Source organism: Dreissena polymorpha, chromosome 5 (genome assembly GCF_020536995.1).
Source record: "Dreissena polymorpha isolate Duluth1 chromosome 5, UMN_Dpol_1.0, whole genome shotgun sequence".
Lineage (NCBI taxonomy): Eukaryota > Metazoa > Mollusca > Bivalvia > Myida > Dreissenidae > Dreissena > Dreissena polymorpha.
In genome coordinates, this window is record NC_068359.1 from 43,945,938 (window position 1) to 43,964,615 (window position 18,678).

The window sequence follows — 18,678 nt, forward strand, 5'->3', positions numbered from 1 at the left end:
CTTAACATTGGAATAAATTTAATAAAACAAACACTCTGTTTAGGAAGGTATATATAATAATGTATAAAAAGTCTGACAAAAAAAGCAAACACTTTAAGTAACACATTAGCTGAATACATTGTTGACAAAGTTAATCGAGAAACACAGTCAAAAGAGATGGTGGATATGTATTTGGAAACATGACCACAGCAAAACAGTGGAGAAATAACTGGATATTGAATTAATGTAAATAAAGAGCTGAACATTAAAAAGAAATGCATTTGAGTCAAAATACTTAAAATAAACAAACCGAAATTTATTTGAAAATGATACAAGGAAATGAAAGCACACATTATTTTGAGTATTAAAAAGGCCTGCAATTTACTTTGTTATACCAAATTAGAAATTGAAAAACCCTACAATGTGTACACACATACAAAAAAATGTGTATAACATAGGACCATCATCTACAGCTACAGCTCCAAATCTTTTTACTAGGAAGTAATAAAAATATTCACCTCATTTTTATTAAGAATCACCTTATTTTAATTAGGAATAAATCTGCTTTTTTTTCTTTCTCAATAATCTCTTCAAGTGTAACTTCAGGCATCTTTTATACGATGCTCTTCTCCCCATGTATGCTATCATACACATGTTCCTCAGGCTGCTTCGTCTCTCCCACACTCATGTAGCCCGAGTTGGAGTAGCTTGGAGGTGGATCATTCGAGGGGAAGGTTGCGTTCAGGGACACAGTGCTCACATACTGAGGTGGAGGGGACATGCCTGCCTTGTAAGAGGGCAGTCGGACCATCCCGCGCCCAGGGATGGCATACATTCTGTTGTCAAAGCTGGGCTTACTTACTCCGCTGGTGTCTGCAGTTTGGGGTGTTGATCGTTTTCGTCTCAGAATGTAAAATATCAGTGCGACAACACCTACTACTAGTATCACTCCACCCACTGGGATACCAACTAAAACATGCATAATGATATTTTGTAAACAGAAATAGATAGAGAACAAACATAGAAATATACGGTTAACACTTAACAAATGTATTTGAGGCTCACTCTGGCTAAATGCATGTACGTAAAGTGTCGTCCAGATTAGCCTGTTCCTTCTGCACAGGCTAATCTGGGACTCCATTTTCCACCTGGACTAGATTTTCATTTAGAAGAGACTTCATTTAAACAAAAAAACTGGATCAAAGGGAAAAGTGTCCACCCTCATAAAACTGTGCGGAATGCAGAGCCTAATCTGAGATGACACTTAAAGCACTTGTTTTAACCCTTTGCATGCTGGGAAATTTGTCGTCTGCTAAAATGTCGTCTGCTGAATTTCTAAAATAAGCATTTTCTTCGATTTTTTTCAAAGAATATTATCAGAATAGCAAACAGTTTGGATCCTAATGAGACGCCACGTTCTGTGGCGTCTCATCTGGATCCAAACTGTTTGCAAAGGCCTTCAAAATTCGGTTCACGCACTGAAAGGGTTAAGCCAGGTGTTCCAAGAGACTGGCTCATTTGTTGTAGTTAGGCATGATTAGATCCAGTAAAATGGGTAAGAAATTAACAGGGACTTAGATAAAATCCAGATGGTTTAGTTAGCCATCAGTGCTGAATTCAACAGTCCATTTGTGTTAAACTTGTGATGGCGGATGGAACAGGACAAAAATAATGTTTGCTAGCATGAAAATACATACACCTTTCTCTCCATGGATATCAATATATGCAAAAAAGTCATCCAAAATAATCACATTCTTGTATGTGGTGGACTATTTATGCAATCAAACATCATGTACTCTAATGCTATTATAGTATGGTTACTAGTATATTTGAGTTGTGTACCATGCAATTGTTAACCACTAATTGGAGTCAATTTAAATCAGTTAAGGTACCATGGAAAGCACATATTACGTACTTGTGAATTAAGAATGTTATGATTTGTTATGTCTGTGGCTATTTGTGTCTGTTATAAAACTGTTACAACTTTAACAAAACATTTACCAGAAACCCCCATCCTGGTGTCATCCATAGAGCGATCCTTTAGACCCTGTGGAAGATCTGCAACTGGCGTGCCTAGATGGGAAATGAATAAAGCTGTATCATTTGCAACAATATGACGCTGTTTCAGTATTCGCAACTTGGTTACTTTGAATGAATTACTTGTAAGATAAAGGGCCGTATCAGGGTAATTACATCTACACATATGTGTGATATTTCATCAGAACTGTAACAGTGTACAAAGTAATCAATATAGCTAACCAGCAAAGGAAACTACTAGTATTAAGAATAAGTATGTGTATTATTTCTTTGCATTTGGTTGTCTTGAATGGTACCACAAGGTGTCTGAAAATCAAATAAAGTATTATACTGCTAAAACAAATGTTCACATATGTAAAAACTACTTTAGTCAATACAAATCCGTAAACCTACCATGTCCTGAAATAGATATCAAGAAGACGCAGAAACCGAAGTTGCCATCATAATCAGTAGCCACATAGCTCATCTTGTGTACCCCGACCTCCCTGGGTACCTTGTCGATTTCAGAGTATTTGGCAATACCCACGTTATCTGTGGGAACAGGTCTGGTCCAGCAGGGTTTCTCCTCCGCAAAAATGTAAATGTCGTCTGGGCAGGTGGCGAACACAGGCGGAGTCTTATCTATGGATAAGTTTGAGGTGAATTCTTGGGTTATTGGTTAAAAATCAAGAGCTTTGTCACAGAAAAAATAGCAGTACCATACTGGGTTAATGTTATCACTTTTCTTTTTTTCTGTAACCATAGCAATCCCAATTCGGTCTGACAACAAAATAGATGTAACAAGGCATACTCCCAACATAGTCCTCTACCCACAAATAAGTTTAAGTGCTTTTGTGAGTTATTGCATGATCCAGAATTTATTTTTTACTCACTTCTGTAACTATAGCAACCACAGTGATAATTTTATGAATTAAAAGTAAGAACAACTGAAATAATGTGCACATATGATGAATTTTTATCTTGAATAATAAAACTTCATTCTTTTGAAACCAACATCACAACAGATACCAGAATTTTAAGCAAAATTCTTTACTGGCATTACATGTTTTCTCTTTGAGCTCAAATTAGAGACATTGTTTCTATAGGCTGGAACATACCAGTCCCATGAAATTAAAACCCTGGAAGGCTCAACACAAAATGTTTCTTTCGCATTTACCCTAGGTGTGACCAAATATATTTTTGTTGAAATCGGTTGAAATAAAAATATATGTCAAAATAACAAATAGCCATTTTAAGTTTTTAACTGATGATAGCCTCTACTGTACTGCTACAAAAAATCAGATGTTTGTCTAATTTACAACCTTAAATTCAAAAAAATAAAATTATTGCACCTTAAGGTAAATTTACCCCAACCCTATAAGTAAGCAAAGTTATTGTTTTATTTTGTTAAGCCTACATTTTGTACAATATATCCTGTTTACCTTTTAGTTAAACATGTAAAAAGTGGCAGTATCTATTAAGCTGGCAAAAAAAGGTCAACAAATATGTACAGTAATACTTTTAAATATTCTGTGACTTGCAATCCCCTATGAAGTTATCAAAAGCACTTGTTCTCAGACTTGCAAATTAAAAACAAGAGGGCCTGAAAGGCCCAAAGTCGCTCACCTGAGATAACAAGATATTATTGGGACAAATCTTCTGACCAAGTTTCATGAAGATCGGAAAATAAATGTAGCCTCTAGACTGTTAGTAAGGTTTTACTATAGCCATATATAGCCATATAAGGAAAAATGCCCCGCCCCCTGGTGGCCATGTTTTTAAGGCAACCAAGACCATTTTCAAACTCATCCAAGATATCATTGGGACATGTCTTCCGACCAAGTTTCATGATGATCGGAAAATAAATGTAACCCTATAGTGTTAACAAGGTTTTACTTGAGCCATATAAGGAAAAATGCCCCGCCCCCTTGGTGGCCATGTTTTTAAACCATTCGGCATCATTTTTTAACTCGTCCAAGATATTATTGGGATGAATCTTCTGACTGAGTTTCATGAAGATCAGACTATAAATGTGGCCTCTAGAGTGTTAACAAGATTTTACCATAGCCAAATATAGCCAGATAAGGAAAAATGCCCCGCCCATTGGCAGCCATGTTTTCAAGCAAATGTAACCATTTTCGAACTCATCCAAGATATCAGTAAGAAAAATCTTCTGACCAAATTTCATGAAGATTGGACAATAAATGTGACCTCTAGAGTGTTAACAAGGTTTTACTAAAGCCATATAAGGAAAAATGCCCCGCCCCCTGGCGGCCATGTTTTTCAACCAACCGGCATTGTTTTCAAACTCGTCCAAGATATTATTGGGATGAATCTTCTGACCAAGTTTTATGAAGATTGGACAATAAATGTGGCCTCTAGCGTGTTAACAAGATTTTACTAAAGCCATATATGGAAAAATGCCCCGCCCCTTGGCAGCCATGTTTTTCAAGCAAAGTTTATCATTTTTGAACTCATCCAAGATATCATTGGGACAAATCTTCTGACCAAGTTTCATGAAGATCAGAAAATAAATGTGGCCTCTAGAGTGTTAACAAGGTTTTACTATAACCATATTAGGAAAAATGCCCCGCCGCTGGCGGCCATGTTTTTCAACCAACCGGCATCATTTTCGAACTCGTCCAAGATATTATGGGATGAATCTTCTGACCAAGTTTCATTTAGATTGGACAATAAATGTGGCCTCTAAAGTGTTAACAAGATTTTACCATAGCCATATATAGCCATATAAGGAAAAATGCCCCACCCCTTGGCAGTCATGTTTTTCAAGCAAACGTAACCGTTTTCGAACTCATCCAAGATATCATTGAGACCAATCTTGTGACCAAAATTCATGCAGATTGGACAATAAATGTGGCCTCTAGAGTGTTAACAAGGCAAATGTTCATGCTCAGAAGATTTGTTCCACTGATATCTTTGATGAGTTCAAAAATGGTAACCTTTGCTTGAAAAACATGGCTTCCAAGGGGCGGGGCATTTTTCCTTATATGGCTTTATATGGCTATAGTAAAATCTTGTTAACACTCTAGAGGCCACATTTATTGTCCAATCTTAATGAAACTTGGTCAGAAGATTCATCCCTATAATATCTTGGACGAGTTCGAAAATGATGCTGGTTGGTTGAAAAACATGGCCGCCAGGGGACGGGGTATTTTTCCTTATATGGCTTTGGTAAAACCTTGTTAACACTCTAGAGGCCACATTTATTGTCCAAACTTGATGAAATATGGTCAGAAGATTTGTCATAATGATATCTTGGATGAGTTCGAAAATGGTTACGTTTGCTTTAATTACATGGCCGCCAAGGGGCGGGGCATTTTTCTTTATATGGCTATAGTAAAATCTTGTTAACACTCTATAGTCCGATCTTCATGAAACTCGGTCAGAAGATTCATCCCAATAATATCTTGGACGAGTTCAAAAATGATGCCGGTTGGTTGAAAAACATGGCCACCACAGGGGTGGGGCTATTTTCCTTATATGGCTATAGAAAAACCTTGTTAACACTCTAGAGGTCACATTTATTTTCCAATCATCATGAAACTTGGTCAGAAAATTTGCCCCAATTATATCTTGAATGAGTTCGAAAATGGTTTTGGTTGCTTTAAAAACATGGCCACCAGGGGCGGGGCATTTTTCCTTATATGGCTATATACATGTATGGCTATAGTAAAACCTTGTTAACACTCTAAAGGTCACATTTACTGTCCGATCTTCATGAAACTTGGTCAGAAGATTTGTCCCAATAATATCTTTGATGAATTCAAAAATGATGCCGGTTGGTTGAAAAACATGGCTGCCAGGGGGCAGGGCATTTTTCCTTATATGGCTATAGTAAAACCTTATTAACACTCTAGAGGCCACATTTATTTTCTGATCTTCGTGAAACTTGTTCAGAAGATTTGTCCCAATAATATCTTGCTATCTCAGGTGGATGACTTTGGGCCTTTCAGGCCCTCTTGTTTGAAAATAGAATTTTTCCCAAGCTCTGAAAAAGTCAATTAAATATTTTATAAAATGTTCTGTTTGTAATCAATAACATCCTAAATTCAAACATGTCAATTCATCAAACTGTGTACAAGTGCCAAGGTTTCGATACGTGAAACACATACCTCGGACGACAATATCAAACTCGCAAAACGCTTTGTTTCCCAGGGCATCGTGGGCCCAGGCCTGGACTCTTATTTTCCTGATATCTTTACAAAAGCAGTGCCTAGCAACTGGAGGCACAAAGGTCACCTGTAATATATATCCAGTCCCAGATTACACATTAAGCAGAGTAGGCAACTGCCAATGGGCCCCTGCAACTTTATTTATGCCCCATGAGACTCTGATGAAGGAACATTTTTACTTACTTAGTCTAAGGTAATGCTTGACAACGCCCACTATTTTATATCAATGTTAGTGCCTCAAAAGAGTCCGTGTCTATTTGCTCCCACGTGCTTAATCCTGCACTGTATATAATTTATTATATCTAGAACTTAATTAATAAGAAGGTCTGACATAGCACATTCATTTTCATTAAAACATGACCTGTCCATCACCTTGGTGCAACATGAAGCCAGTGAGTCAAACGGCTAAGACAGTAACAATTTACAAAGAATTATGACCTTTTCAAATCAGATGGCAATCAAAGGATGTATCAAACATTTGACAATTATTTGAGTTAAACAAACCTAAAACACTTAATTTATTCAAATAATTTCATTTTTAAATACAACAAAAGAACAGGATTTTTCTTTGGATTGTTTGCATATGTGTTTTTACTAGTCTAAATGTATATATAAGAGAATATGATGAATTGAATGCGTTTTGATATGGTAATTGAGCAATAAACAAATCAATAAATAAATATAATAATAAATTATCTTACTTCTGAAAAAAAACACTTAAGATTCTCTTAATCAAAATTAAATATGGATTAAATCTATGCCTTCTGAGGTAAGGTTGTAAAGATATTTCATATAGTTACATTTTTATTATGAAAGTTATTAAAAACTCTAAACCGAACACGCTGTCATATTAATAAACACGATAATGCTGGTATACCTGTATGTATTGCTCAGAAATGAAAAGGCACTGCACACAAGTTACTGTATTTTCTCTACAATATGTTTTTATACCTGCAATTCATGGCCAATGCTGTCCTTGGCATGGACTTTAGTTGTATTGTGATCCAGAAGGACTTCAAACCCATTCTCTGGCACGTACAGCTCCAACAGGTCTCTGGGACACATGATCGTGGGGTTCGCGCTCTTTGGAACCTCAATTTCTGTCAATGTTGATAAAACGAAATGTGCTGATTACAATAAATAAACTAGCTGATCAACACTTTAATAGTTTCAAATAGATCTAAACTTTGCTAGACCTTTTTGTTAAAGTGTGAAACGGTTTGGTGCCTACTGTCATTGGGGCAGGGTTATATGCTCTTCTGGGCGGTTCACCAATCACACCCATAAACTAATATGAAGGTTATACCTGTAAATAAGCAAACTAAAGAGATTTGTTATAAACATTTAGTTTACACTTGGTGCTCACTTTCCTCAAAGGATTGTGTTGATAATTGGTTGATAAGGCAACTACATGTATACTTATACTTTAAACAAACACTTTGATAAGTCAGGATTCTTAAATGATTAACCTGTTGTTGAATGTTTCATAAGGTAGAAACTATAGAAAGCAACTCTGACAGGCACGTCTTTAGCTGCCCAACCCTCTCAGTACTAGATTGTTTCATACTGTTTGGCCATATGCCAATGGCCTCACGCTATTATACCATTTACCTTCGTTTGGTGCAGCTAAAGTTTCACTCTTTTAATATTGATATTTGCATCAATACATACATTCTTACCAATTGAAATGAAAACCATAGTTGTCTTAACAATTCTAACAAATTTAAACATTCTTTACAACTCAAACATCTCACAACAACGCATGATTCCTCTCTTAGGTTACCAAAGGCAATGAATGTGCACACTGAACCGAATTCAATTTACATTTGATATACGAGTTGAACAATTATACACCATTGAATACCATGCTATCAGCCTATTGATTGGTTGTGCACACTTTGAACATGTCATACAAAAGTTGATTACCATACCTGGGCAGGTGTAACAGCATTCCCCGGGCTTCCGAACTGGAGTGGTGTCACCTGAACATTGTGGTGGGGCGCATGACTTAGCCAAGCATGGCATCTCACCACCGGGCATGCATCTACATGTCTACAAAAAAAAACAACATATATATACTGAGCTAGTCTTTTCAGAAAAAAAATGAGTAGCTTCGGGCAAATTGTGAACTTAGCTTCCAATCAATATAATTGGGATGAAGTCCCAAAGGCTCATATATGCTGTGCTTCTTGACCCTGGGGAGTTTCCAGTAATGTGAGTTATATGTGCACAACTTGCACAAATTACAAATATATACAACACACATTCTCTTATGTTACTGTTATAAGAAAGTGATATAAATTTCACATTAATAACTGAACAATTGAATATGTTTGTGTTGACTAGACCACATAATATTTTCGTTTAAGTCGTTTGTTTTGCTTCTTACCGTGCATGGGTCCGGATTGTAACTCTGTCCAATCCTGAACATCATGTCCCGCAGCTTACAATTAGTCTCAACCAGGTTGTCTACAAATTCAAACAAATTTTAACATTCTTTACGCATTTTACTTTCATTACCTTTATTGCAATTAACTCACAAGGCCTTATTGCACAGAGGTGACAAAATTCATGAATTAATTTGCTGTACGATTGATTTATTATTTCAATAGAACAATATTGCAAGATTGAACAGCCCGTTGAAACCTACTGATTTAAGGTCGCCCTGGCGTAGTGGATACGGTGTCCGCCTAGCGACCAAGAGGTCATATGTTTGATCCTCACTGTTGGAGCGTTCTTTAAATCTACCCCATAGGCACCAAGTACTGATTCTAGTCACAAGAAATGGACCCGAGGGGGGTTTCAAATAAGACGTTATGTGCTTTAAATGCAATGGAGCTAACATAAATAGGTTTAAACTATCCTACTTTTTGGTTGTTCACACTTTGAACATGTCATACAAAGTTGATTAGCATACCTGGGCAGGTGTAACAGCATTCCCCGGGCTTACGAACAGGAGTAGTGTCACCTGAACATTGAGGCTGGGCGCACGACTTTGCCAAGCATGGCATCTCACCACCAGGCATGCATGTGCATGTCTGAAAATGGCATAATTATACTAAGCAAGAAAGTGGCTGAGTATTTTCAGAGAAAAAGCAGAATAGCTTTTGTCAAATATTGAACTAAGCTTTCAACCATTACATCATCGGGAGGGAGTCCACGAAGGCTCATATATGCTTTGCTTCTTGATTGACCATTGATAGTTTTTAGTAATGTGAATAATCTGTGCAGGACTTGCAAAAATACAAATATATACTACACACTTACTCTTATGTTACTGTTATAAGAAAGTGATATCAATTTTACGTTAACAAATGATATATTCAATATTTATGTGTTGACTAGACACATTATATTATCGTTCAAGTCATTTTGTTTTACTCCATACCATGCATGGGTCCGGATTGTAACTCTGTCCAACCCTGAACATCATGTCCCGCAGCTTACAATTAGTCTCTGCCAGGTTGTCTAAAAATTATAACAAATGTTTACATTCTTTACGCATTTTAATTTCATTACCTTAATTACAATTAACAAGGCCTTATTCCACTGCAGTAATCAATTCATTAATTAATTGATGTACCTTTGATTTATGATTAGAACAATCATGCAGATTGAACGGCCTGTTAACAGCCTACTGATGTAAGGCCGCCGTGGCTTAGTGGATATGGTGTCCGCCTAGCGACCGAGAGGTCATCGGTTTGATCCCCATTGTGAGAGCGTTCTTTAAATCTCCCGCATGGACACCAAGTACTGGTTCCAGTCTCGGGAAATGGATCCGAGGGGGTTTCAAATAAGAAGTACTTTAAATGCAATCGAGCTAAAATAAAAGGGTTTAAACTATCCTACTTATTGGTTTTGAACATGTCATACAAAGTTGATTATCTTACCTGGGCATGTGTAACAGCATTCCCCGGGCTTCCTAACAGGAGTAATGTCACCTGAACATTTAGGCTGGGCGCACGACTTAGCCAAGCATGGCATAGCACCATCGGGCATGCATGTGCATGTCTGAAAATAAAATGTATATGCTGGTACACAGAAAGGGACTTAGTGGTATGCTCAATTTCTGTAAAATGGTCTCCACAATTCTAACGGTTCATTATTTATTTTGTGCGGATTTATGTAGTATAAACTTAATCATTATTGCTGTTCCGTCAACCACACAAGACCTTATGAAGGATTACAGGATATTTTGGTTCTTAAATATCAAGCAATTGTTTCTTATTGGCCATGTGTATCATTTTAACAAGTAAATATATGTTATTCAACAATGTTTCATTACTTGCATAGCAGTAAAAATTCGTATGCCCAGAGAAGTTGGAGTCATTAAGTCCATGCCCTTGTCTGATCGTTTGTTCCCGTGTAAAAACGTCCTGACAGTTTTATTACTCAACTCCTTTTTAAATGCACGAAAGTTTACAGCTTAAGTACATAAATATCTAGGTGATCATTATGGAACTAATTTTGGTAACTTAAATTTTGATAGAAATATAGCCCATGTCAGTTTTTCTGATTATTGTAAATTGTGGTGGGAACTGCTCATTTTTGGTTTGCTCCATTTGCAAAATTTTTTACGATATATAATGTTTTTTAATTTTAAGATGATCAAAACAATTAATGAAAGTCAGAGGTGGTACTCATTAATTGATAAATGTCAATGCTTCAAGAATTATTTTACAACCACCTTGCAGTACAAAATTTCCAGTGCTGTACACAAATATTTAAATATAAATACTGCACACTTGTATGTGACTGGTATTATAAAGTACTTTTACATTCATAATAGAAATATTCAACATTTACGGGCTGACTAGACCGCATATAATTTTATTTTGAGTCATTCGTTTCGCTTTATACCGTGCATGGGTCCGGTCTGTAACTCTGTCCAACCACAAACATCATGTCCCCATTCTGGCAGCTGGTTTCGGTCTGTCGGCAGACCGTAGAGCATCCCTCTCGACAACACACCCCATCGGCACCGCAGTCTGCGTTCGTATTGCACTTGTACTCACAATACAGGCGGTCCGAGCTCACGGGAGGGCAGGTATTCGGCTGACGGACTAGATGTGCAGCAAAATTGATTGACAATAATGAATTTAATATCATTGTGATTTGTCATACAGACAGTAATATATATACTTGAAATTCAATCTACATGATCCCTGAATTGGAAGTCTAACGGCTCCATGGGATGCATTTGTTTTAGATAACATCCAAAATATGTCATTACGAGATCATTTAAGCTTGTCATTTAATAAATAAAGTATGATATTTTCTGACATTTAACTAAAATAAATAGATTTAAACTTCACAATATTAGAATTGGAAATGGACCGTGCATGTAGATATGTCATCAATTTTCAAGTATTTTTTAAGTATGAAAAAAAGACAAATGAGGCATGAGGCATGTATGCTGTTTCCTGTACTCACATGGAATTTCACACAGCCTTCCCACAAAGTCCGGACTGCAGACGCACATTTCGTAGTTCCCATTTATAACGCATCGTCCCCCATTCAGACAACGGATATTGCACGTTGCTGCAAACAATTCAAACGAGGTTCAGTTTGTGGAAAATATGACTATGACGATTAAAATTAATTGTATGCAGTATGCCAGGTTTCGTGCGTTTTATCAATGTATGTATGTATGTAAACTCACATAATAGGGTCATAGAAATAGTTTAGTATAAAAACACACTTCAAGTGCCTCACTTATACATATCAATATGTCTACAGAACAACTACAGGATAAGGGCGTGTGATTTATTATGATTTATGATTTATTTCACTCCCAAACTTAACATTTTTATTACATGATGTAGATTTTTATGGTACTGAATACATATAAATGCCCACTAAAACCATTCCGATTTACCGAAGGGCTCAAATCGTTTTAATGCAAACATTTGAATACACAAATATAAACGTTAAACTGGTTCATGTCATTCAATTCTTCAGCGCACTTTTAGCACTCTGTTCAACATTTAATGTCAGCATGATCACAATTTCATGTTTAGGATTTCGATGCTTACGAATTTCGCACTGACGCCCCGTGTAATGAGACGGACAGCTACAGACCGGCCGCCCATTCTGTACCGTGCACATGCCTCCGTTCGTGCAGTTGCACACCGCTGAAATACAATGCACTAAACACATGTATGTAGAGTGGCATTTTGTCGTTGCACATAAGCATTCAGTAGTTATATATATTGGTATTTTTACAATGATATTTTGACACGTGTTTGAAAAATTACTTTATATAATATATATATATATATATATATATATATATATATATATATATATATATATATATATATATATATATATATATATATATATATATATATATATATATTACTAAAGTAATTTTTCAAACAATTTATTGCAATTTTCTTCCAACAGCATCAGTCTATTAGTTATTGCCGATAGGTCGGGCCGCAAATCTTGTACATACGAGCCTGACATATTTTATCTTTCTGTATTATCATTACAAATATGCCTTTTTTATCGATAATATCATACATATACTTCGTAATAATGTCATTAAAACCACCTCCATTGAAACAGTTCTGTTCGGGATATTAAATGCCAACTGTATGCAACAGAAACTCTTTTTGGTTGAGCAGATGAAGTCATAGTTTACCTTATTTTAGTTCATACGGAGAACGCCTTTTGTGGTACAAGCGGACATTTTTACGTTATTACGACAAACAATAAATAGGTTCCTATGTTATTTTGACACACCATGCACTAGTTCACTTTATTTTTGGATAAAGATCACATATCTATATAATTAGCAGTATTAAGAACGATTTTCTACATCAGTCCAGCTATTAATAGCACATACGTCTATCGCACGTTGAGCCTTCAAAGTCCGGTTGACATCGGCACTTAATCATATCCCCGTCCTTGTACTGTATGCCGCCGTTCTGACAGAACTGGTCCGCCGCTGCAGCAACTAGTCGAATAATAACATTCACCAAATGAAGAATGAAGCTCCACCAGGGCTTAGTTTGGTTTTACTAACCCAACCATGCCGACCCTAAACTTTGTTGTCACCTCAAGTTTTACTTTCTGAACATTGTGTTGCCATAGTTGATAATATTCTCAAGATATATTTTAATGTTGAGAAGAGTAAGTTGTAAACAGATACGAAAAATTTATGTCATAGAAGTTATAATAATGGCCTGAATAGGTAAATGTAACACATTCTAAAATATTCAACCGATGGAAAACAACTCAAACGTATCTTCTCATTAGTCAATATTTTAAAGGGATCTTTTCACGGTTTTGGTAAATTGACAAAATTGAAAAAAGTTGTTTCAGATTCAAAAATTTTCGTTTTAGTTATGATATTTGTGAGGAAACAGTATTACTGAACATTTACCATGGTCTAATATAGCCAATATATGCATTTTTTGACGATTTAAAAACCTAAAAATTATAAAGCGTTGCAACGCGAAACGATTGAATAATTATGACAGTTCTGAAAACTTTGTTTGACCACAGTTACCTACGTTTTTCTTTGAATAATTCTTTAAAGATATTTAGAATTTTTAACTGTATCTTTAGATACTCATATATCACTGCAAACTAATTTAAGTGCATGACGAACGATAATTAATACATGATCTCTGCGTTCACAGGTTCTCCAACTCGTACTTACTACAAACTCCAGTGGCATCCGGTGTGAATCCCGGACAGCAGCTATGGAAGCACTGGTACAGGGTACATGCCTTCTTGGCGTAACACACGCTGCAATGCACACCGATATTATGGTAACGGACACGTGCGGTATAAATCTAAGCAATACTAGACTTGCCAATATCTATAAAAGAGTTGATGAAAATCCAATTAAATACTATTTTCTGTTAACGTTTGCATGATACAGTAACATACATTGTGGCGAATATTTTCGAGGAACAAGGTGTAGAAAGTTGTTATCAAATGTAATGTTAAGACAGGGACATAGCGTTTGAATAGTTGCATTAATTTTGCTACACAATGTCCACGTCGACCATGGGCGTTCTGTTAATACTGTCAATAAAACATTGACTCATAATTCAGAATCGCGCTCCCAGAAAACGGAGTAAAATGCATGTGCATAAAGCGTTATCCCAGGTACGCCTGTGCAGACACTTTCCGCTTTAAGTGGATTTTCGTCAAGAAGCGTCTTCCTATAAACGAAAAATACAATACAAGTGGAAAGTGTCGGCCCTGATTAGCATGTGCGGACTGCACAGGCTTATCTGGGACGACACTTTGCGCACATGCATTAAACCCCCTTTTCACAGAGCGAGGCTCATGTAATATAACGTTTACGCACGGACAGTGTGTGAACTCCTCGGGGTTGTTTTGAAGGACGTGACTACGGTCAAACATATGCCTTTCGTCGACGCCATTGCTGGCGTTACTTTCGAAATTACTGCAGCAGTCGAACGTCACGCATGTGAAATTGTTCGACAAGAGCGAGCTGCATACGTGCTTCCCGTTGTCTCCCGATGGACAGTTGGAGGGCTTCTGCTCTAACCAGAACCTGAAATATAACGATCGAAGGAAAACTAGATTTTATTTTATTTCGAACTGTTATATTTTTTTATATTTTTTTTTACCGCCGGGATCGGGATACCATTACCAGCTTTGCGACAAACGTGTATAGCATACCAGGGGAAAGTAAGAAAAACATACAAAACGCCACTTTAAGAGAATTGTTTATGACTAAACAACTCCCAATGGTTAGCTATTGCTAATATAATGAATAATTTATAGTGACACTTAAATTCGATAAAATTAATACAATTCCGTTCAGTAGAAATAATGTTTCCAGAACGAAGGAAACAAGAAAAATATTATTTTGAATTATATATTTTGGGCATGACAAATCGTTATTCTGTACAGTAATTATATAATCCATATGACATATGAACACTATTTTTATTGTTAAACGTCCATTTGCTACATTGTTTAGAGTTCAAAACGAGGCCTCCAGGTATATCAATTGAAACCACGGTGACACTAAGTTCAATCTCAGGCCACTTTAATTCAACCGTTAACTAGAAAAACAATATATCGATCTAAACATTTGCAAGGTGCGTCATTCAGAATTCGAGGTTTATCACATGCTTCATCAAGTTCCATGTTTTCTACAACGATTGCATATATATTCTTATCTTAAAGATGATAATATATTTAACCGCCTAATTTTCTTTGATAGGCAATCGTTGTATTTTTATGAAATGACGTCGCCCATCTCAAATGACGTCTAGTCAATAAAAAACACTCAAGTTACGTCATCATTTCTTTTAATTAACGTTATCAGTTTCAATAATATTTTTAAACCGTCCGAGACGTTCGAAAGTAACCTTGTCAAACGACTCGAACTCAATTTCTAAAAAAAATAAAGAACTCGTTTAATAAAATCCAGTATCGCTATGAGATGAAAACTCGTGGGTGATCCTATGCATAATTATAGGCTTCATAAAAACAAGACATGATACCGCGTACTCTCTTTATAAATAGAGCAAATCAGACACGAATATTTCTGGGTTTTTATCACAAGATATTGTCAAGCATTATTTGTTGCAACAGAAACTCACATAATTAAGAGATTATATTTTTGTAACTGGAACTACCGGTATATTGGGTTTGCTTTTTATACATGCAGGATTCCAGTCAAATTGATATGCTTAGTTGATTTATGCTATCTTCATAACACGCATCCGATAGACGTAACGTCCCTTTGCAGCTCCACTGTGGCGAATGGAAACTGAACGTAAAATGAGTTTACATGATACATAAACGCATTTTACAAATAACATGTTTCTGGAGTTTCAACGTGAATATTTGTGATGTCAGATCCGAAAAGCAGATATTTTGGTGACTTAGAATTATTTCGTTTCACTGAACTAACGCTGTTGCTGTAGTACTTTATCCCCCTTATCACGTACCGCGAACTCAATAATAACGTCGGTAACACAGGTGGTTAGCGTGTGGCTATGATATTAATTAGTGAAAACATCATTTTGAATGATAAATAATCATATTATAACGAAAAATTAACTTTTCTGAAAAAAAATATTTCACTATCAAATATATATATAACAAGGTATGCAACTCAAAATCACCCCAAAACGGGGTGCATCGCTTTGAACAGCCATATCTTCATCAATTGTGCAGCGATTTTCACGATCTCGGTCTTATTCAACGCAGAAATGAATTTCCTTTCTGGAAATGTATATGTCTTGCAATATTTTTACAAATGCTGGGTCAACTTTTAAGAAATAACACGATACACAACACGCATGACCCAGTTGACAGTGATCATGTATTCTTTATGAATGAAATCTCCAGTTGTAAAGACACACCTCCGCATTGGACCAATGAAATCACTCGTATGTTTAAAATGTCAGTTAGTTGAAATGTATGTAAACAAAGGTTTCAAACGGCGCTGGACAGTTAGTCTTGATGCAGAATGTAACGACAAGAACGGTAATAATGTTTTTTCATACGTTTTATTGAATTATGGTATCGAACTACATGAACTTTGTAGGGAAGTTGCCCTTTACTCCGTGAAGATTTCAGTCTTAAAGACAGCATGATCACTGTCAACTGGGTCATGCGTGTTGTGTATCGTGTTATTTCTTAAAAGTTGACCCAGCATTTGTAAAAATATTGCAAGACATATACATTTCCAGAAAGGAAATTCATTTCTGCGTTGAATAAGACCGAGATCGTGAAAATCGCTGCAAAATTTATGAAGATATGGCTGTTCAAAGCGATGCACCCCGTTTTGGGCTGATTTTGAGTTGCATACCTTGTTATATATATATTTGATAGTGAAATATTTTTTTTCAGAAAAGTTAATTTTTCGTTATAATATGATTATTTATCATTCAAAATGATGTTTTCACTAATTAATATCATAGCCACACGCTAACCACCTGTGATGGCGCATCAGTGACGTTACGTCATAACAATATTGGTAAATTTTGTTTGCATATACGTAGACATTTAATTTTAATTCTTCGTGTTGATAAATAGGTTAGCATTGCCGTATATCAACACATTTCGGGAATATAAAATCGTACCGCACGGCAGGCTTAAATGAAAAAATACTGCAAAATAACTAGTTTCGTTTGTGCTAATGTCAGAGCGATCATACATACAAAGTATATATTTGAGTATGAAATTCGTTGTAAGAAATACTTCTCAATTATAACCGGACCCGTAAGTTAATCGATACTGTGTACACAACGTGAAAAAATATGTTATAATTCAACATTTCATTATGATTCTTCATTTTAATCAATAGATAAGCATCCTCGTAAATCAACACATTGCCGGTACATAATAGAGCACTATTATCCTCGATTAAAAAATACCGAAAACATTTAGTTTCGTTTGCCTAAATGTCAGAACGAATATATTTTAGCTATATTTGCAAACTTCGTTGTCAATTATAATTATTAATTATAACCGGAATTGTACTTTGACCGTTACTGTGCAATTGTTCCACAAATTATATATCAACAAATAAATCTGAACTTATATCGCAATTTCCACAAAACAAGCGCACGTTCGAAAATGATTCTCATTAGCAATTTCAAACCACTCGGTGAATAGGGTTTAGTTCTGGCTTCCGAAACAAAATAATGTCGCAAATGTTTTTATGTAATATGTGATAGGTCTGTTGATCGGTACTATCAAACCTGTTATATAGCCGGAGTTCCTGCGGATTTAATGCACGTACTTAATATCGTTTCCAAACCGAGCAAAAAAGCATATGAAAATACAATAAACATCTACCATTTTGCTAACGTACAACCATGATAACCTAAACGTACATCGTATGTCTAACATAATCAGTATTATGTAAACAAAATATCTATGTATAGATTGCGATATACTTACGTGCCGAATACACACGGAAACGAAATAATCGTTACAACCAAAACAACTGCGATCCGAAACATGTTGAAACCTTCCAATTGATTTTTATTGCGTTTTAATCATTTAATTTATGTCCACACCTTTTAGCCACTGCACTCTTTATACCATAACCTTTAAATAACCCTTAAGGCTGTTTTCATTTATTAGATATTTACTTGCGTTTGTACTAAATCGTGACCATCGATGTTTAGCCAACCGTGAATGTGTTATTGGTCCGTGAAAACAAGTTTCTATTGTAATCGCATTGATCGAATTTATGTCCACACCTTTTAGCCACTGCACTCTTTATACCATAACCTTTAAATAACCCTTCTTGCACCCGATTGTATAAACGCTGGTTAAAGTTACCGCTCGGTAACATTCAAACCTTGGTAAGTTTGCGGTTATTCAGGTATAGTAACCTTCAAGGTAACTCGATTGTATAAACACGATATACTGCAAAGTAACCTAACCGCGCATAGTGGAATTTAACCACCGGTAACTTTAACCAAAACATTCCCACAATGCATTTTCTAATGACGTAATTTTCGCGCGA

At 36.0% G+C, this 18,678-nt stretch overlaps 1 protein-coding gene across 5 annotated transcripts; it reads right to left on the reverse strand.

The window, feature by feature from the left end:
* Window positions 1-34: 34 nt before the first annotated feature.
* On the reverse strand, window positions 35-18,606 carry LOC127832336 (protein jagged-2-like). Of its 5 annotated transcripts, XM_052357739.1 has the most exons (17): window positions 18,105-18,605; window positions 14,521-14,730; window positions 13,861-13,949; window positions 13,042-13,152; window positions 12,224-12,322; window positions 11,622-11,729; window positions 11,049-11,251; window positions 10,079-10,199; window positions 9,577-9,656; window positions 9,106-9,226; window positions 8,578-8,657; window positions 8,120-8,240; window positions 7,140-7,288; window positions 6,129-6,255; window positions 2,410-2,637; window positions 1,981-2,052; window positions 35-948 (listed from the first exon to the last, which is right to left on the reverse strand). In XM_052357739.1, the coding sequence occupies exons 1-17, from the start codon at window positions 18,164-18,166 to the stop codon at window positions 593-595; spliced, it is 2,337 nt and encodes a 778-aa protein (XP_052213699.1). In that variant the 5' UTR covers window positions 18,167-18,605; the 3' UTR covers window positions 35-592. The 5 variants fall into 5 exon arrangements, with proteins under 5 accessions (XP_052213699.1, XP_052213703.1, XP_052213700.1 ...); XM_052357743.1 differs by lacking the exon at window positions 9,577-9,656 and having other exon boundaries at window positions 9,106-9,156; window positions 10,130-10,199; XM_052357740.1 differs by lacking the exons at window positions 8,120-8,240; window positions 8,578-8,657 and having other exon boundaries at window positions 18,105-18,606.
* Between the last annotated feature and the right edge of the window lie 72 nt (window positions 18,607-18,678).

Bases quoted from the DNA above. Each gene is read 5' to 3' on its own strand.
- LOC127832336 (XM_052357739.1), bottom strand. From the start codon at position 18,166: ATGTTTCGGATCGCAGTTGTTTTGGTTGTAACGATTATTTCGTTTCCG. The intron at 14,731-18,104 runs GTAAGTATATCG...GTTATATTTCAG, and splicing joins TTTCCGTGTGTATTCGGCAC to GTTCTGGTTAGAGCAGAAGC. The intron at 12,323-13,041 runs GTATGTGCTATT...ATTGTATTTCAG, and splicing joins AGGCTCAACGTGCGATAGAC to CGGTGTGCAACTGCACGAAC.